The sequence below is a fragment of the Abramis brama genome (genome assembly GCF_963993115.1).
Source record: "Abramis brama genome assembly, chromosome: 11".
In the NCBI taxonomy this organism is placed as follows: domain Eukaryota; kingdom Metazoa; phylum Chordata; class Actinopteri; order Cypriniformes; family Leuciscidae; genus Abramis; species Abramis brama.
In genome coordinates, this window is record NC_139973.1 from 7134409 (window position 1) to 7156208 (window position 21800).

The window sequence follows — 21800 nt, forward strand, 5'->3', positions numbered from 1 at the left end:
AAAACAAAAAGCACAAAAAAGTGTCCCTGCCTGATATACAACCACTGAAAAACATAATCGGTTTTGAAGAAAAAAAAAGAAAAAAAAACTATATGAGTGCGGATTAGAACTCAGAACCTCTGATACGCTTGGCAAAAATTCTACCCCTGGACCACTTAAATACACGCTTAATTTTCGTCGGATCAACATATAATAGGCCTCATTGAACGACCACTTAAACCCAATCAATGTACTATTTAAATCGATGGTAGTGTTATATCTGTTTTATGATTAAGCATTGCGTCCGTCCCCGCCCACCCCCCCCCCATCCCATAATCGCATAATCGAACAGACCACTGGGAGGTGGGGAGGGGGGGCACCAGAGGGAGACTGGCACAGGAGATTCACCTTTTTCTCGACTAATTTGGTCTAGGCCTATATTAGTTTTGTATTGCTTTTGTATATTAACATGCTTTAGACATATTTTATTTGTTATTTATACTAGTAGCCTATTGTGAAGATTTTTCACGACCCAGATTTTTTGGTGCCCCCCCAAGCACTTGGTGCCCTACGCGCAGTGCGTGATGTGCGTGTGCGGAGCGCCGGCCCTGTGTGTGTATATATATGTATAGCCTGGGCAAGGCTTAGCCTTACCATGGTCACGAACTTGAGACTAGCGTGGAATTTTCTCACTCAAACCACTGCCTGCTGCTGCTTCTGATTACTTTTAGAGGGAAAAGCTGGCCATAACTGCTGGTCTAGGATCAGTTTTCTCCGTAATGATAGCATTTTGGTGAAACATATTTGGCAAACGATCCAGTGTGTATCTGTGTTTGCGCTGGAGAACTTCAAAGGTTTCTATTTACAACATGGTTTGCAGCGTTGAGCTATATAGCCAATCACAAACATATCTGTTGATTTCTTGAACGCAATGGCCAATCAGAGGTGTTTAAGTTTAAGCACTGAACAAAAACTCCAGGGTTTTGAGCGGTGAGTGGATTCTGAGTTCTGCACACGCAAATCCTCTCATTATAACAAACAATTATGTAAATAAGAGATTCATTGTGTAGTCAGCTTCACTGATTGTAACAAAACTTTGTGAGATTGCGATGAACTAAGATGAGTGTCGGCTTTTTAGTGATTATAAAGGGAGCAGTCTTTGCATGCTTTCTGCCATGCCAAATCCTGCGTACAGTATGCTTGCTTTTCTGTTAAAATTAACAGTGGTTTGTGAATGTAAACGTTTTAATAACAAATAATTTATCGGGACAGTTCATGCTGTGATCTGTAGATTGTGCGGTGGTGACACATAACTTGAAAGTATTTCAAGGAAATCTATTTAAATATGTTTTTAAAGGGGAAGTGCATCTCTTAGCAGGGCCGGACTGGGACAAAATTGGGAAATCTCACTCTCATCCAGGCCATCCCATAAACAATTTTTGGAACCACGGACAACCATATTTTTTGTATGGCCGTCACATAAAAAAATTCTAAATCCTTAGGCTGGGGCCGTGCAAGATACTGTAATTACAGTTTTTTACAACCACTAGGACACATTTCTCAATAGATCATTTTTTCAAAACTACAGTTCTCCTACCAACTTCCAACTTGGCACAACAGTTAATTTCACATTCAAAATGCACTAAAACTACCAAAACACTTCAAAAACGTCACAAATCAAGTAATTCTTCCAGAACACTAGCAAAGGTTTCACCCAACAAACACACTTTGTCAATCATAAAACACAGATCTAAAAAGCACTAACAAGAGGCAGCATTAAAATGTCTATAAAAAATCAAGAATGACAGCTGTCTACTGTTCAGAATTCACTGCAGTATATGTTACATGATCCAAGTTTAATATAGTACAACATTTTTTCCCTTTTGTATAGAGGGTGATGAAATTCAAAGACTAACACTAGTGTAGGTGTTCAACTCTTTTTGCTTTGATGGTATTTTATTTTTTAGATTCCGATATATTTCTTGTCTTATTATGTTAGGGTCTGAACATAAACTGAACAGTTTTGAAGAGCAAGTAAACGTGCAAATTGACCTCACTTCCATTTTCCTTTTTCTTCCCTTCATTTTCCCTGATATCTCTGTCTGATTTTTTTTGTGTGTGTAGCTACTTTTTTCTCTCTCTATTTTTCTTGCACCTGTCACTTCTTCACCAGCAGTTCTACTGTAATGAACAGCACTGTCTCAATCTTGTTGCAAAACAACCACCTCATTGTAACACAAACTCTTAATTTATTTTAGGTAATATCAAGGTATTACATTAGGACAATGTGTTGTAGTTGTTGTTGTTGTTGTTTTGTCTTAAAAAGACATAAATACCCCAAATTTAACAAAACTATATTTCATACAAATATATTTAAAATAATTTTCTAAATTGCCTAAATGTCAAAATTAGTACAATAATCATGCTTTAGAGAAAGGTCCTAATATTTAACATTTTTATTGCATTATTATGACTTTTTAATAAGTTTTAATAATTTTTGTTGTTGTCTACCCTAGTTCCCTTCAAACACACAAATCGATGTGAATATATGTCTGCTAAATTTTTACTGTAACTCTACAAAATATAACAATGATGAACTTTAGCATACATTATTTTGAACAATGATAATAATATGGGGTGCTACTGCTAAAATTTGCTAACGGTTTATAGCTTAATTAAGGTAACGAAGAAAAAAACTAGCCTATTTAAATATTAAACTAAGCTGCACTTGAAGCCCTGAACAAGTCAGTAATTTTTTTAAAATCGTAGCGCTGCCAGTCAAGACTAACCGATTCATGATTTATTAGCGATTTATTATCGAATGCAGAATTCGGAAATGATCATTTTAGTACATAGGACAGGCAATAATATATAATTACATATAGGCCTGTATTAAAAAAAAAAAAGGCAGCAGGAATTCTCCCAGTGCTCCCATTCCGGGCCTGTCCTTAGCCTTACCATGGAGTTGGTTGACTCTCCGCCTATGATTATAGATCAGCTTGAACATCCTGCAAAATATCTACTTTTGTGCCTAGCTGAAGAAAGAAATTCATACAAGTTTGGTACAACATTAGGATAAGTAAATGTTGTCTGGGCTGAGAAACTGAAGGGTGAAAATATAGTATTACTATAAATATAAAGATTACCACACTGCAGATATTTTTTTCAAAAGTGTCAAATGCTTCAGAGACTGAATCTCATTGTACAGTCTGTGCACACTTTCCACCTCTGTCACCTTCTCCCTTGAATAAAGCAATCTGTGACTACACTAGGCTCGAATAACACACTAAATAACACAAGATTTCCTCTGATATGATGTAATATGTTCTTGTTCTACTCAGTTTGTCTAATACTGTACATCTCTGTGTGTTTCCAAACCATTTTCATAGCAATTATGTTAAAGCATGTACTTTTTCATCCTTTAAAGCCTCGCAAATTGCCAATCTTTTTCTAAACCAGTTTTCCATGTAACCCATCCAGTTTCCAGGTCTTATCCATGGGAGTTTGAGATCAGTTCTATTTACAGTTCCGAATGGAGTGCACTTGTTCTCAAAGGAAATTCTGAAATGCAACCAGGGAATCCAATTTTAATTTTGGTCAATCTGAGGCTGTTTAGACAGACACAAAGTTTGCAGCACATGGGATTGTGGGTGTAGGATATTCTTACCAGAACTAGTTTACTGTCACTAATTGTGTTTGTTTTACTGGAAGGTACCACTCGGATGCCCAGAGATGGGGAGGTTCCTGGAGTGGACTATAATTTCATCAGTGTGGGGGATTTTCGCATCCTGGAAGAGAGTGGATTGCTGCTGGAGAGCGGAACATATGATGGTATAAAACACACTCTCTATACTGATATTCTTCATACAAACATCCCAAACCATGGACACGAATGATACCTCAGATCATGTGGCTTGTTGTAAAGATGCTAGTTGTTTTCCAAGCCTATCTGGTAGACGATATACTGTAACAGTGAAAAATTCACATCGAAAGCAGTTTTTTATTTACAAGAACCAAAGCCTAAAATCTAAGCTTAACCAACACTTAATCACTATTCTTATGCTGCAATATTTCTGGAAATGCACATTTAGTGTTAACATTTGACAGTTGTGTTTTTTACCTGAAGTAAACTCTGACACCAACACCTCTAGGCATTCATTTTGTCCAAAAACAATTTCATGACAATGCAGCCTCAAAAATGTACTGTATGATGGATTTAGCCTCCAAAGCTTACAGGCAGAGTCAGTGAGTCAGTGAGTCAGTTAGCACAGGTTTACACCATACAAACAAGCTTTGCAGAGCTGGAGGCAAACTGCTGAAAAAGTACACATAAGGAAGACAAAAGTCACAGTCTGTTCCCTGTAATGGCTCTTTCCACAAATAGATATATACTGTATGTGTATATATTGCAACAAATAGCCAATGAAATGAGCTGTGTGTGTGTGTGTATGTATGTGCATATATATATGCACACACATATTGTCTATTTCTATTATATAAAAAATATTATATTTTTTTAAATAATAAACAAATATTTGTATTTTTATTTTATTGTTCAAAGAAGTAGACACACATGCTACCATTCAAAAGTTTGGTGTCAGTAAGATTTTTTTTAATAATTATTACTTTTATTCAGCAAGGATGCATTAAATTGATAAAAAGTGACAATATAAAGACATTTCAAATTTTCTATTCATCAAAGAATCCTGAAAAAAAGCATTATTTTTTCAACATTCATAATAGTAAGAAATGTTTCTTGAGCACCAAATCAGAATATTAGAATGATTTCTTATGAATCACGTGACACTGAAGATTGGAGTAATGATGCTAAAAATGTATCACAGGAATAAATTAAATTTGAAAAAGTGTTCTTTTAAATTGTAATATTTCATAATATTGCTGTTTTTACTATACTCAAATAAATGCATGCCTTGGTGAGCATAAGAGGCATTTTTAAAGAACATTAAAAAAAATTTGCAAGGTACTATATATATATATTTTTTTCAGAGGCCTTACTTTTTCCTTTTTCCTTAAATAATAAAAGCGTTGCGTGTTTGTCCTCCCCTCTGCAGTCTAGTTGGTTTGAATGTCTCTGTCCTGAGAGACAGATAGCGTGCCAGGCGAGTGCATTCACTGTGGCCCCATGTCGATAGTGGGACCAGGGACTCATGCCAGGCAAAGCCTGCTGAGACAGGGAGCCATGCCAATAAGAAATGCCCATATGTGCTCTGTTCTGATCCTAGGACACACACACATGCATGAAACACACATGCATACTCTAATCCCAACAAACTGTTCCTCAAAGGAATAGTTCACCCTCAGTTACAATCAGGTTTTACAACATATTTACTTTAGAGCAAGAATGATATGACATTTTACCTTTGATGGAGCTTTATATAGATCTAATGTCTCAATGTGGCCATGCTTGAGCAATAGCAAACAGTTTCTATGCCTTTCTGATTCCCTCATTCCAGTAGTGTGGATAAATTTACAACCCTCAAGGCAGCTTTTAATGTAATCCTGTCTAAGCAAGCTTGGTTGAATTAAGAGTTGATCCTGATCAATAAAGATTTTAGCGCTTCTTGTAAGCACACAGAGAATCTCAATGGAGGCGATCTGTAAACATGAATTGGCCGTGGCACAATTCACTGACTACTTATTGCCTGTTGAGTCACATATCAACACCATTTTATTCCAATAAATAGATAGATGTTCTCTGCTCAAAGGGAGTAATTCTCATTGAAAGATCATATATATTGTAACTTAAGAGTCTTACAATATTATATTCATACATGATACAAATGTTGGATTAAGAAACTTAAGTCTGTTTTTAGGGCAGATAAGTTGTTTAGTGAGTTATACATGGGGAAAAAAACTGTCTGGACACATTAAAAAAATTATATTAAAATTAAATATTTTAAACAGTTTAAATATGCAAATAATGCAAAAAAAATGTAATCTTAACATTTTCTTAATTTTCTTAATTTTTGATTTATGAGGTGAAATGTGACATTTTTCTTAGCGATTTTACTCCTTTTTTTTTTGATTCGCTCAAATAAATATTCATTTAGGTATTTTTTCCCCCCATGTTTTCTAAATGAATTTGCAGAAAATTAGTATACATTTCATGAAATGTATGCAGTATGGTTGCTACTTTGGTCCACTTATGTTGTGTAAAGCCTATAAACCTCTGTTATCTGTCCGTATCTATCTATTTTGATATTATAGCTGCACTTTATGTGCACCAAAATATTTTTGACATCATTAAGAGAACGCTGGGACAACGTTCACCTCGTTCTCAGATTATATGGCTCTCTGCAGATTACTGGTGACAGATGAGGCTGTAAATCTGCTCAGATACTGAGAGTAGCACATACCTTTATGATTCTGTCACGGTTAGTGCATATGGGGTGATTAATCAGGGTTACAGCTTGGGGTGGGCGATATGGCAATGACAATTCTTTTCAGGCAGAATCACAATCCACAAGTCTTTTTTATGTTGGATTTTAAGACTGTTTTGCAAAGCACTGAGCAATGCAGCCAAACTAATTTCCCTATTTAAAAAAAAATGTAACCTTACAAGGTAACAGAATAAAAAAGAAAAACAATGACAGACCATAGACCAAAGTAGGGGTGGGCGATACGACCAAAACCTTATTTCACTTTATTTTATTTCATTATTTGATCATTTTTTATTAAAAATAAGAATAAAGATGCAAATGACAGATAATATTACAAATACAATATAAGGTACAAATGAAATAAACAGTGCTTTAATTTTGTCTGCTCCAGTAGGTGTATTTAACAGTAACATTCAAGTAAAAAAATTGAACACTCATAACTCACAACACTCAAAACACTCTGAGATCTTAGGACAAATTGCAGGTTAGAGTACCCAGTGAGTCAATGTATAGAAAAATATGTAGGAACTAGATTTAAATATAAATATATACTTATAAAAAGCTATTAAGGCTTCTGGAGTCATTTTTGTGACTAAATTTTACTTCCACATCTGAAAACCGCCAAACCAGATGTGACGTAACGGGAGGGAGTGCGGCCAATGTAAACAATAGGAAAGCAATGACAGTTCGGACACTGAGGAAATTGTAAATGTTTACTCGTATGACGGACCTCAGCCATATAATTATGAGCCTGATAATGAAGCCAAGAGAGCAGGACAGGCCAGGATTATACAGAACAATGGTCAGAGACAAATTGAGTTGTGGTGTGAGGAGAACAGGGCAGGTGTCTTGGTAAGAGACCAGTGTTAGCTCTAGTGTTAACACTATGCTGAGATCACAATATTGTACAGATTATTATCATGTATCAGGCAATAGCAAAGCTAGTATTGGACCCTTACCTGCATGTGTTGTGTCAGCCATTAGGAGACAGTTTCCAGAGGAAGGCTTTGAATGGCCCCATTTTAGTGATGATGAATACAAAAAAAATCACAATCATGATTGTCTTACTGTATAAAAACTTTATATGTAGAAACAGCCAACACAAAAATTAAAAGTTAAAGTGGTTTTGTACAGAATTATAGAACTATTAATGTTAATAAAGTTTTGGCTGCAGACTAATAACAAACACAAATGCATTACATTAAAAGTTTATGTAGGATATGTTCATGAATTAAATTAAGACAAGGCACAAGGTACTGACTTCAACGAGGGGGGGTAATAATTTGGCAGGGGGTCAGAATTCGGCACAACACCGGCAAACGACTCCCTCTGGTGACATAATATGACGTGATGTTGAAAAAAAACAGTCAAGGAAACTGTCACGTTTTCTACAAAATTTGTGCGCTTATGTCTTGCAAAACAATTTTAAATCCTGCATTAAATATATATTAATTTAAAAAAAAAAAAAAAAAAACTGCAATATGCCGTTTAAGTAGCCTACTTGCATGGTTTGACAGGTTTTTAGTTTGCGCACGCTTCAGGTGTACACGCTCAGCTTATGTTAGAACAGCGTGCAAATAAAAGTTTAACTTGCAAGACTTTAACACACATGCAAATCATAAACTTTCGTGATGGCGAAGAATTGTAATGTCTTGTGAGTGCAACCCTACCGCTGCGTTACTAAACGTGATATGAATGAATGTTACATTGTATAGTATGTTGGGATGGTGGTGCCAGAGCTGCAACTGATGAATGTGTGCTGTAACATGATACTATGATCTCTCTTCAAACGCAGATCGTGGAGGCAATTTAATCGTTCACAATCTAAAATCGTCATATCGCACACCCCTACAGCATAATGCAGCCTAGCATTTATTTCAAACCATGTTTAAATGCAGTCTATTTGAGTTTTCTTAATAATGTGCCATTAGCATCTAGTGCTGTTGTAGTCAAGACCAAGACCAGTGTGTGTTGAGACCAAGACAAGACTGGCCTTGAGTTCTACAACACTATTAGCATCACATCTATTCTTGCGTTGAAATGTTTGGAATTTTTTTGTTTTTTAAAAGAAGTCTCTTATATTCATCACCAAGGCTGCATTTATTTTATCAAGATTCAGTAAAAACTGTAATATTGTGGAAAATGATTACAATTTGATATAACTGTTTTCTGTTTGAATACATTTTAAAAAGTAATTTCTTCTTGTGACGGCAAAGCTGAATTTTCAGCAGCCATTACTTCAGACTAGGGCTGGGGATCGACTCAGATGTTCCAATTCGATTCGATTTCGATTCGCAGGCTCTCAGTTCGATATATATATTTCAAATGCATACAATGAACAGACAGGATTTTGATGCAAGATAAAAAATTTATGCTGAAAATTGGACAAGTCAGAACAGTTGCATGCCTTAATCAAACAGGATCAGGTTATTTTATGTGTAAGATAAAACAAACATAAAATCTCATAGCATTAACTGTAACATGGAGGCTGCAAGCCTAACATTGTATGAAAACTAATAACTGGCTTTTGGGTGATAGATAAATAAATATAGAAAAAAATCGATTTGTGGCCTTTGAGAATCGATTTTGAATCGACCACATTTTAAAAATGTTTAATTAATCGAAAAATCATTAAAAGACACCATTAAAATGGTGGTGCTCAAGAAACATTTCTTGTTATTATCAATGTTGAAAACAGTTTTTTGAAATCATCTGCTTGATATTTTCGTGTAAAACCGTGATATATGCTACTGTTAAAAAAGTTTGGGGTAAGTACGATAAAAAAAATGTTTTAGGGTTGCTTGCCACTTAACAAAGTTCAGCTGTTGTTGGTTGTTCTAAATGTTGTTCAGACAACCTTCCTGTCTGATTGTGCTGATTTTCTTCACCATAATAAGCTGCAAACTGGATCGGAATTTATCCTGATTTTAAAATGTGTCTCTCAGTGAGACTATAGACTTGGTAACATGCTGTTCTCGCATGATGACGCACATAATGTATAACAAATGTTGTGGTAGCAGCACAAACACTTTCCTTACGACACTGGAAAGAAGGAGAGAGACAGAGAGGGAAGGAGTGATTATTCTTCACTGCAGGTGAGCGAAGTTGTCAACAGTAGTTAATTGCTTGTGGAAAAAGCCTATTCCCACGGTTTCAGTTTCTATTTGCTAATTAAACTCTTTATAATTTACAAGCCAAAAAGAAGAGGATTAATCTTTCGACTGATTAAAAGGATTATATTTTACATTGGCAAAAGATGAAAATGTGACCTTAAAAAGCTGTTTTTCTTTTTCTTAAACAGACGCTAATGATTTCTAGGGGCAGCATATTTATTTTCAGGATGAAGGGAGCGAAGAAACAAAACAACAAATTTGGATAATTTAAATTAATCTGTGTATAATTGGTGAAGGTTGAATGGTTGATTTGAAAAGATGCCTTTCCATTGACTGAATCTAATCATACTGAGAGTGATTTATTTAGTCTTACATCAAGAGGGAATGATGAACAACCCTTCAACCCCCCCCACCCCCCCACACACACATAAATTAACATTTACCATCAAATTAGAAATTAATTTAAATGCATTCTGCTGCTCCACTGATTGGCTGTACCATTGTTTCTGATGCATATTAATGAACTGAATTTTGCATGAGAAGATAGTGGGAAAAGTTTCATTACTGAATCCAGTGGTGAGTGTAATTACTTTCAAGGCACCACTGAATGGAAAGCATAACATTTCACACTGCATATTGGATAGTCGACACCTAGATCTACGTTTTTGAGAAAGCTGGAACTGAGGAAGAAAGCGGAGGTAGCGATAAAGAAGCAGATTTGCACGCAGCTCCTGTCCCAGTGTTACCAAATCAGCTGTTTCGTCAAACTAAACTATTTGTGGCTTTATAAATCAAAGCATATGTAGCAGAAATGTTACACAAACCCTCACAAGTATCTATTTTTATGACTTTTTTTTTGATTCAGATGTCATGAATCAAAATAAGTTCTTTACTTCTTCAGGTAACTTCTATGGCACACCCAAACCTCCAGCGGAGCCAAACTTGGTTCAGCCTGACCTGGTTGACCAGGTTCTGTTTGAGGAGGATTATGGCTCCGAAGTCCAACGAAAGCGAACCACCTCTGTCAGTAAGATGGACCGCAAGGACAGCGTGGTCCCTGAGGAGGAAGAGGATGAGGAACGGCCACAGCTCCCAAATGGCATCCCAGGTCAGTGGACGGACTGTAATGTGTGTGTGCTTGTGTTAACCACAATCTGTATGACTGCAGAGATAGATGTGGGTCTAAGAATTAGTCACCCATACTGATACAGACTGTGCATCATTTTCTTTATGTCAAAGCTTGCAATATACATCTTAGGACTTTGGCCACTATTATATTATTTATTCATATTTTGAATTAACTTTTAGATTTATGTTCAGTTTTTATTTTAATTGTTGTTTAGGATTTTGTAATTTTCCTATGTGCTTTTGCCCATATATATATATATATATATATATATATATCTAATTAGCTTAAATTTTATTTTATTTTTCATAATTTTTGTGCTTCAACTTAAACATTTATTTTTGATTTTCCTCTAATATTAATATTGTATTTTACTACCAGTTCTTTATTTAAAGTAGTCATACTGCAGGATTGTGACCCAAAATTTGTGAAACTGTCAGAACTTCATTGGAAATTAAGATTCATCACAAAGACGATTGGCTATCGGGGAGCATGTCAAATGAAGTGATCAAAGACTGCCGATTTTGCCCTACAAGAAAGATATCTTTAATATTCCTGAAATTTGTCTCAGATAGCAAATCTTTTCCAAACTTGATGTGTGCTTGAGGCTTAAACCTGCAGTCTGCTTTACTCATGTGCAAATGATCAGTCTGAGGCCTTACATGATCTCTCAGAGAGGATCCTTGTCCTCTACTCAAGGATAACTCACCACCGAGAGGCAAGCTTTGCTTAAAAAAGAGCCAAACCCTCTGCTCACATGCTCTCATTAGTTCACAGTATAACCTTATAATCCTTTTGAGATCAGCGGTTGTGCTTTCAAGGCTCGATGCCTGAAATTGATGCTCTATTTGTATACTACAGTACTTCAGCGTTGCATTTGGTAAGCGAGTCACTGCTCCATAATGGCTTGCTTAATGCGTGAATGATTCATGTCTATGACCCTGGTCTGGATCTGCTTTAAACATAAATGAGCTGTTTAGATGTTTACAGGGCTTTAACTTTTAACCCTTGCTTTTGACTTTATACAGTTTAAGCCACTAGTGTCCCCAGGAGGAACCCAGCTTATACCCTCAGTTTTTTTTTTTTTGCCTTAAATTATGTTCTTATACTATTCTTTTTTTGTGTATATCTGTTTGTATAAGATGTGTGGAATATAAAGGTGTATACATTGATTTATAAACTTTCAGGCCTTGAGTTTCACCAACATAAAGTGCCATGGCAATTAATTGATCAACTTACTATTGTATTTCCATCTAATACCATGGAACCTCTTTCTGTAGATATGGTTGCCTTCTCTTAGCCTCCTTGACACAGTTGTTGTTTCCTGCTATTATTTAAAAGCTGTTGTGTTTGTATAGCCATGTTTGACTGCTGGGACTGGTGAGGTCTTTCCCCCCAGCACTGGCATAAGCCAGTGAAGAGGGAATAGTTGTTGAATATTCGCTGAAGTAAGTAGTCCCTTGGCTCATGTTAAAAGAGTCATTTAACGGGGAGTGTCCTCGCTGCAGAATAGTGTCCTATTTGAAAGCTATAGGACTTTCTGCCACTTCAAGTGTGTTTAAAGAGAGGGAAAATGGCAGTGAATTAGTTCTCATGCATTCACACACACACTTACTGCTTTTACATACAAACACAGAGAGCTGATGTTACCACGGGCATTTCTTCCTATGCTGTAGCCATTTTTTTAAGCTCTTGTCATATTACTGCATCAAATTATGTACATTTTAGTCAATTTTCAGATTTTGAATGATGTGTAAATCAATGCAGAATCCATCAGATTAGAGCTTGCAGTTTTCTAAATTAGTAATGCTTGGTAAGATACCTTAAATCCTATTGCATGCTAATAACCAAGTCAAATGTTATTTTTATTGCACTTTTCAGAATACTGTTTTAAAGCCGCTTTACAGAAAAGCGTGATGTTAATGTTTGTAATATCTTAATATTTTCATGCCTTATTGCCACATTTTGCAGATTAGAGCTGGGAAATAATATAGTTTATATATATATATATAGTTTGTGACGATTAAAACAGTCAAGTATGAGTGGAAATAAGGTGTGGCCCCTTTAAAGGACAAATCCAGTGAAAAATGAACCTAGGGGTAATTAACACATGGTTACCGAGTCGATCGTTCCCTGCGATGCGTTTTCATGAAAATCGAATGTATAGAGTTTTATCTTTAAAAACAGATTAGCTCATAACAGTAGTATATGGGGCACAGAGTAAGTAAAAATAAATCGCTAGTTAATACCACTAACAAGGCTCAAAATAGCCTCACACTAACACGGTAACATAATGAGGGTCCTTACATACAAACTGAAGCATTGAGAACTTAGTAAGTGTACAGACAGTTTAATAAGAAGATACTTTATAAAGACAGTACATTACGCGTTGACATGCAGGAGCCATCTTGGAAAACAGTCTCGACTAATCGAGCCACGAACGCCGTGCTACGTTAGATTTCACAAACGTAATTCCTATCGACCAGCTATCCTATCGACTCGGTAACCATGTGTTAATTACCCCTAGGTTCATTTTTCACTGGATTTGTCCTTTAAGAGCTGCGCGTTCCCTGTTGAACTGTCTGCAGTCTGTATTGTATGCACGCCTCGAGCACCCCATGTATGCAGGTTGTTTCTGTTTTCTGTTTGATGCTCATCAGTCATTTTAAGTTATTTAGTTTATTAAGTAACGCTATGGACGGTAGAACGTGTGACAAACAGTTACACGAGTTTGATTGGGGAATAAAGTGCGAATTGTGAAATGCCAATCGCCTCCGTGAGTCTGTCTGGCCTCTACAATGACTCCAACTAAGTGAGCTAGCTATCAATATTTTTCCTCCAGACACAGCGTGTTACAAGCCGCTCTGGAGAAAACGCTCAGTTCAGTTCTCAATTAATGGTGTCAATGCAGGCAGATCAATAATATTGTCGAATATGAAATGTTAATGCTTAAGTGAACGTAAGCAGCTGAGAAAAAAAATGCATGAATAAAGTGTAAAATGGATCCGTGTATCAGGTCTTAAAGTGACAGCAGCCTAATATATCTGATATCAAATTATGAGATAATATAAAAAAATATGTATATAGCAGTTTTTCTCCATGGTATGGATGTTAAGTGATGGCCAGTGAAAATGCTAGTAACTTTGGAAAACCACTAATATATATACAGTGAGGAAAATAAGTATTTGAACACCCTGCTATTTTGCAAGTTCTCCCACTTGGAAATCATGGAGGGGTCTGAAATTGTCATCGTAGGTGCATGTCCACTGTGAGAGACATAATCTAAAAAAAAATATCCAGAAATCACAATATATGATTTTTTAACTATTTATTTGTATGATACAGCTGCAAATAAGTATTTGAACACCTGTCTATCAGCTAGAATTCTGACCCTCAAAGACCTGTTAGTCTGCCTTTAAAATGTCCACCTCCACTCCATTTATTATCCTAAATTAGATGCACCTGTTTGAGGTCGTTAGCTGCATAAAGACACCTGTCCACCCCATACAATTAGTAAGAATCCAACTACTAACATGGCCAAGACCAAAGAGCTGTCCAAAGACACTAGAGACAAAATTGTACACCTCCACAAGGCTGGAAAGGGCTACGGGGAAATTGCCAAGCAGCTTGGTGAAAAAAGGTCCACTGTTGGAGCAATCATTAGAAAATGGAAGAAGCTAAACATGACTGTCAATCTCCCTCGGACTGGGGCTCCATGCAAGATCTCACCTCGTGGGGTCTCAATGATCCTAAGAAAGGTGATAAATCAGCCCAGAACTACACGGGAGGAGCTGGTCAATGACCTGAAGAGAGCTGGGACCACCGTTTCCAAGGTTACTGTTGGTAATACACTAAAACGTCATGGTTTGAAATCATGCATGGCACGGAAGGTTCCCCTGCTTAAACCAGCACATGTCAAGGCCCGTCTTAAGTTTGCCAATGACCATTTGGATGATCCAGAGGAGTCATGGGAGAAAGTCATGTGGTCAGATGAGACCAAAATAGAACTTTTTGGTCATAATTCCACTAAACGTGTTTGGAGGAAGAAGAATGATGAGTACCATCCCAAGAACACCATCCCTACTGTGAAGCATGGGGGTGGTAGCATCATGCTTTGGGGGTGTTTTTCTGCACATGGGACAGGGCGACTGCACTGTATTAAGGAGAGGATGACCGGGGCCATGTATTGCGAGATTTTGGGGAACAACCTCCTTCCCTCAGTTAGAGCATTGAAGATGGGTCGAGGCTGGGTCTTCCAACATGACAATGACCCGAAGCACACAGCCAGGATAACCAAGGAGTGGCTCTGTAAGAAGCATATCAAGGTTCTGGCGTGGCCTAGCCAGTCTCCAGACCTAAACCCAATAGAGAATCTTTGGAGGGAGCTCAAACTCCGTGTTTCTCAGTGACAGCCCAGAAACCTGACTGATCTAGAGAAGATCTGTGTGGAGGAGTGGGCCAAAATCCCTCCTGCAGTGTGTGCAAACCTGGTGAAAAACTACAGGAAACGTTTGACCTCTGTAATTGCAAACAAAGGCTACTGTACCAAATATTAACATTGATTTTCTCAGGTGTTCAAATACTTATTTGCAGCTGTATCATACAAATAAATAGTTAAAAAATTATATATTGTGATTTCTGGATTTTTTTTTTTAGATTATGTCTCTCACAGTGGACATGCACCTACGATGACAATTTCAGACCCCTCCATGATTTCTAAGTGGGAGAACTTGCAAAATAGCAGGGTGTTCAAATACTTATTTTCCTCACTGTATATATATATGTGTGTGTGTGTGTGTGTGTGTGTGTGTGTGAGTGTGTATTTATATATATATGCAAATATGATAGAAAATTGAAAACTTGAATAATAAATAATTTGTGTTAATAATAATTGAATTATATCATTAAATTGTGGCTATATATTTTTTCTACTATATTATGTTTTATTAACAAAGTTCGGGAAGAGCACGTTCAGATAATTAAACCTAATTAAACACATGTGGAGCACATTCAGATAATCAAACCTAATTAGACACGAGTGGAGCACACTCTGTTAATCAACCCAATCAACGAGTTAAGAGGTGTATATATACAGCAAACTTGCCTCCGTTCATTGACAGTTTAACAGCATCCCTCCACCACCCCAGCTCCTCACTTCTAGTCCTAAATACTCTTACTACAACGGGGGGGGGAGTACTCTGGGTTCAGGCAAAAATTCCGAGCTTGGAGCCCTCCCCCCGGACAGCATGCCAAATACGCATGATCTTTACTCTGTTTAATTGATGTAAGTGTGAACTCGTGAAGTACCTGAAACAGGAAAAGATCTTGCTTGCGCACCATCCTACTTTGACATGCAAAATATCACCCACCTTAGTTTTGCATTATACTTTTTTATCTTCTTTCCTTCTGTAGAGAGGACAGAGGAGTGGAGGAAAGCTGTGCCCAGCTACACTCAGTCCAGTGGTGGAGGCAGTGCAGGAGGCAGTGGGACACTGGAGCTCCGCACCTGGAGCTCTTTACCCAGAGACGACAGCCTGGAGCCCCTGCCCTACAACTGGGAAATGGCCTACACAGAGACGGGCATGGTCTACTTCATAGAGTGAGTGTGTGGCCATAAGAGGAGAGATTTAGCCTTTATGACTTTATTAACTGCATGAGGTCTGTTGCTGTCACCTTCTGGTTTACCGCGTTCATAAATAAGACCTGTTCATAGCATTGAGAATATTGTATTTGAAAGGTGAATTTCAATGTTCAGGTACATGATGCTATCTGAGAGTAATTGTCAGTAATAATTTTGAATTATAAAAATAATCTATTTACATATTCTGTAAATAATAAATAATATTAATAATATCCATTATAGACTTCCTTTTGGATACTTGGAACCAGATTTATGTTCATTAATTATAAAAATAATATATTTTGTGTTATTAAAAAAATCTATTTACATATTCTGTAAATAATTAATAATATTAATAATATCCATTATAGACTTCCTTTTGGATACCTGGAACCAAATGTCTGTTCATTAATTATAAAAAATAATATATTTTGTGTTATTAAAAAAATCTATTTACATATTCTGTAAATAATAAATAATATTAATAATATCCATTATAGACTTCCTTTTGGATACTTTGAACCAAATGTCTGTCTACCCTTGAACCGAATGTATACCTTGAAGTGTTGATGATTTTTTTATTTTTATTGTTGTCACAATGCTTAATGCCGTCTGATTTGACACACTGTATATTGTTTTCTGTGTTCATTATTGTTTTAATGCCACTGAATGTCATATGAGATTTGATTCACTATACACAATACCACAGGATATTCTTTTGTTTGTTTGTGTTTTGTTTTGCATTTATAATGCTACTGTAGTATTACTGCAGAGTGTTTTCATTTTTTTTATTGCCGGAGGCTCTTAAAGTGATATTTTGATGCAGTATTAGTATGCAAAGACATTATATGTAAATTGTATATTCATACAAAGGCTTTATTTACTGTTTTTAAATTTGCTGCGTGATATTCCCTTTTTTAGGCAGCAATATTTGTTAGCAGGCGGCGCATTTTCCCCTCCATAGCACTGCTGCCAAGATTCTTTTCAGGTCGAATCACAAACTTCATCAACATAGTATTCCAATTTCTATTTTCACAAACAGCATACTTTATCACTTTCTCTCCCCGTCTTGCTGATATCTGATGTTTTCCTCACTTTTTCTCAAAGTAGTGTTGCTTTTAAAAGTCAAGAGCAGAGCTGTCAGAACAGAATAAATATAGCTCGCAGTGTGGCCTAGATGCTCTTTAAAGAACAGAGTCAAAGTTCTGTTTGTGTGTGTGCGTTTGGGGTCGCAATCATAAATATTTTAGTGGTTCCAAACATTTTCCAGTTCAGTTTATAGGACTCATAACTACAGTCCATTAAAAATCTCACACTCTTTGACCTGCCAAGACTTTGTAATGCGACTTTCTTTGACGCATCACATTAGCCCAAATCAGCAGTTCTTAAACTGTTAAGCTAATGCAATGGGAAAAATAGACCTAAATAATACAATTATTGATAAAAAGCACTAACATTAAATTAACTGACTAATTGATCTATTCGTAACAATGAATTAGCTAATTATGGTAGCATATATACATTTTAAAATAAAGTATTTGTGCGGTTTCGATTTAATAACGTAACTCATTTGCATCAGCGAACATTCAATGCTAGCGATTAGTCAGTTCATGAAGGTTCATTAGCTGAAAGTAGCAGCCTAGTTTATTTTAATGAAATAAGAACAAAACAGTCTAGCAAAATTATGGTGAGTTGGGGTGTTAGGTAGTCTGCAATTTTAGTTATATATACACGTATTATATCTAATTACATTTTTTTGTTTCATAGCCACAACACAAAGTCGACTACGTGGTTGGACCCTCGGCTGGTCAAAAAAGCCAAGCCCCCTGAAAAGTGTGAGGATGGAGGTGAATCATTGCATCTACAAATACATGAAGCCCCTGTATGACAGATACATGCAAATAGAAATTCAATTGCATTCTATCAGATGTGCGCAGCCTTCCACATTCACATGCCGGCACACATACTGTAGCAGAGGGCATGATTGCATAACCTCATCTGAATGCATTCCCTTCCTCTAGCCTTGTCACATACACACATAAGCACACATGATGTCTAACAAAATGAAGCCGCTCTTTTAAGCGAGTTTTATAGTCCTGTGCTATATGCTCACTGGTGCACAATACTTTTCTTTGAGTGTGTGTGTGTGTGAAGCTCTCTGTAGCGTGAACAGCTTTTTTCCCCCTTCTCATTAGTTCATTTGGGCATAATGTACGTACAGCAGAGGACACGCACACACACGCACACACAGAGAGAGAGAGAGAGAGGCGTCAGAGATATTGTGCTTTGAGTATTTGATCTGATTTGTTTTGTTTTTATTGTTTACAAAATCTCATTTATTGAAATCTTATGACACATTATTAAGCACTATAGGTTGTTTTGCTTGTTTAGGTTAGCATTATAAAATATGTATTTTTATGAAAAATGTTAAATACATCTTAAATACCCTAGAGATATTCTCCATTATTAAATAAATATGTTAGGAACACAGATTATATATTTGAAACAGAATTAAGGTTTCTATTAGGAAAAAGTTATGTAATAAAATTTGGATTAAATGTTATAGTAATGTAATGCTGCAGAAATGTTGTAAACATTTAAATATATAAAACATATTAAACAAACAAAATAAATATAATTTACTAATTGAATTATAATTTCAATACTTTGCTCTCTAAATGTTGCAAACTGGTCATTTATTTATTTTTTTGGTCATTTTTATTTATTTAATTATCCCCACCTCCCCCCTCAAAAGTCAATATATAATGTTATTTAATGTGACATTTTTGCACCAAGCAAAAACAGTCCTAATTTAGCTTACGACCATTTCACACCCTCTGTAACCGCCTTATACCAACCAGGCTACTTTTAGGTAAACACCGTAGCTTTGTTATGATTGGCTAACCCATGAAAGTTCAGGGTATTATTACATTCAAAAGATCAAGGAAGTTTGATTCTCATGATATGACCTCTTTAAAATGTTGCATGCTGTTGTTAATGATGTAGCGGCAGCCAGAAGAGCGTGAGTTTGTGTGGATTTGCATATAAACACAATGCTCTTATTCCTTCATCATCAGAACTTCCGTACGGATGGGAGGAGATTGATGACCCGCAGTACGGCACATACTACGTTGAGTAAGTGTTATGATATGATTGCATTTGTTTTTTATGCTTATTAAAGTGTAGGTTAGCGATGTACTTACAAAGTTTCTCTCGTCTTCCTCAGCCACGTAAACCAGAGAACCCAGTTCGAAAATCCGGTTCTAGAGGCCAAGAGGAAACTCGGTTTGGACACTGCAGTTGCGACCCAGACCCAACAGAGGGCAGCACCTCCTCCAGGTACAAGCGCACACCTCCCCATCTGTGAATTTTAACTGAGTTTATGAGTGTAAAGGAAACCGCAAAGACACTCAGCATGTTAGAATATCCCGACAGTGGCCCGGAGACAAACACACGGGCTGCTCGCTGTGTGAATGATTGTGTGTGTGTGAGGGAAAGAGGACAGAAAGATAAGATTAAAGAACAGTGAGTCATCTGCCATTCTCAATGTGATGAATTAAAGATTCTTCCATTACACTGGATGCATTATAGATGTGTTTGAGCATGTGCGCAAAAAAAAAAAAAAAAAAACCTGAGGAAGAGAGAGTGCTGTTTTAGGGTGAATGGATGGAGATATAAATGTTATAGAGATTGCTTTGCAGCACATCACAGGCTGCATTAACATAAAAGAGAACATTAGCATCCATCACGCATTCACATTGACTCTCTTTGATCAGCCCCTATCTAAAACATGGCTTTACTTCTTCATATTCATTCTGAATTTCTGGAAACAGTGACTGCTGTCCATTCGGGCCAGTAAATCCATATCTACTGAAGTGAACTGTGGTTATCGAAGCAGAGATGACAGTAACAGCAGGGAAAAGGATGACACATGAGTCTGAGAGCTTTGATTGGATGGAGCCTAGTGTAAAATAGACCCTCTATTCAGTCTATTCATTATGGGTTGAGGGAAGGACAAGGGGGAAAAGCACGTTTTCTTTTACTTTACTGAAATGGTCAGTTACCATGGCAGTGGTGAGACAAGTTTTAGTGCATTAGATAACAAAACCACAAATCAAGTGCCATCTACAGACACATGATGCGAGAGCTTTCTCAGAAATATGTTCACCAACATGATTTTAGTGGATGTATAAACTCAGTGGCCCCTCACACATCCAAGTGTTATATCAATTTTGAACAGTATATTTATTTTTTTACTGTTTAAAACCTTTTGCAAACTTTGTGACGTTCCTACATTTTTACAGTTTCTAAATATTTATTAGATTACAGTACCGTTCAAAAGTTTGGGGTCAGTATGTTTATTCAAAAATTAATAGATTTATTTAGCAAGGATACATTAAATTGATCAAAAATGACTGTGCAGACATTTATGATTTTAGAAAATATTTCCATTTCAAATAAATGCTGTTTCTATTCATCAAAGAATCCTTAGAAAATACAGTTTCCACAAAAAATATGAAGCAGCACAACTGTTTTTAACATTGATAATAATCATAAATGTTTCTTGAGCATCAGATCAGCATATTAGAATGATTCTGAAGGATCATGTGACACTGAAGACTGGAGTAATGATGCTGAAAATTAAATAAATTACATTTAAAAATATATTAAAATAAAAAAACACAAATATTTTAAATTGTAATAATATTTCACAATATTAATTAATTTACTGTATTTAAAAAAAAAGAAATGCAGCGTTGGTGAGCAGAAGAGACTTCTTTCATAAACAATAGAAAAACTTACTGACCCCAAACTTTTGAGTGGTAGTATGAATAAAATAAATATACATTATTTGTGATTTATATTTATTTTATATAACCTATTTAATTATTATACTTATATTTACAATGTTAAAAACAAAAATATTAATATAATAACATTGATTGTTTTTATTATATTTATATATATATATATATATATATATATATATATATATATAACATATTTATTTATTACATATTAACACACAATAATACATATTCATATATTTTCATATTCTATTAATATAACGATAAAGTTAAGCGAACTAACAATTGGTTGCAGGTACAATAGGTGGCACTAACCGACAACTAAAGTTACTTTTGATTAAGGGATGTGGCCCTATCGTAGCGGTGTAAGCCGTTTCGGACACACAGAAGTTTCCCATGTTTTTGAGTCTTGCTGGCACAATTTTCAAAACCCATTCACCATAATTTCCTCTCTTTTCTCTAATATGTCCTGTCAAAATGGCAAAATCAATGTTTTGACAGGCCTTCCTTCCTGTAATAGAGATTCTCAGCTGTCATTACAGCACATGCAATCAAAGCACACATGCACATTCTCTCTCATGGAACACACACACACACACACACACACACACACACACACACACCCCAAGCTTCTTTTGATTCTTCTTTTATTGTTCAGCGATATAATAGCTCACCAAAACAGTGTGATGCTCACAGTCTTCTAAACTTCACTGGTGACTTGGCAAACTGTTTCCATCTTTCCTGAAAGGAAGT

The 21800-nt window shown here is 36.1% G+C and overlaps 1 protein-coding gene across 1 annotated transcript in view; it reads left to right on the top strand.

Annotated features, from left to right (window-relative positions):
• magi3b (membrane associated guanylate kinase, WW and PDZ domain containing 3b) overlaps nucleotides 1-21800 on the top strand; it is a 124932-nt gene that overhangs the window by 84445 nt on the left and 18687 nt on the right. Inside the window, exons 3-8 of the mRNA XM_084127721.1 lie at nucleotides 3691-3810; nucleotides 10395-10601; nucleotides 16032-16218; nucleotides 18007-18086; nucleotides 19317-19374; nucleotides 19466-19578. Of these exons, the coding sequence (XP_083983847.1) occupies nucleotides 3691-3810; nucleotides 10395-10601; nucleotides 16032-16218; nucleotides 18007-18086; nucleotides 19317-19374; nucleotides 19466-19578 (765 nt within the window). The remainder of the gene's footprint in view (nucleotides 1-3690; nucleotides 3811-10394; nucleotides 10602-16031; nucleotides 16219-18006; nucleotides 18087-19316; nucleotides 19375-19465; nucleotides 19579-21800) is intronic.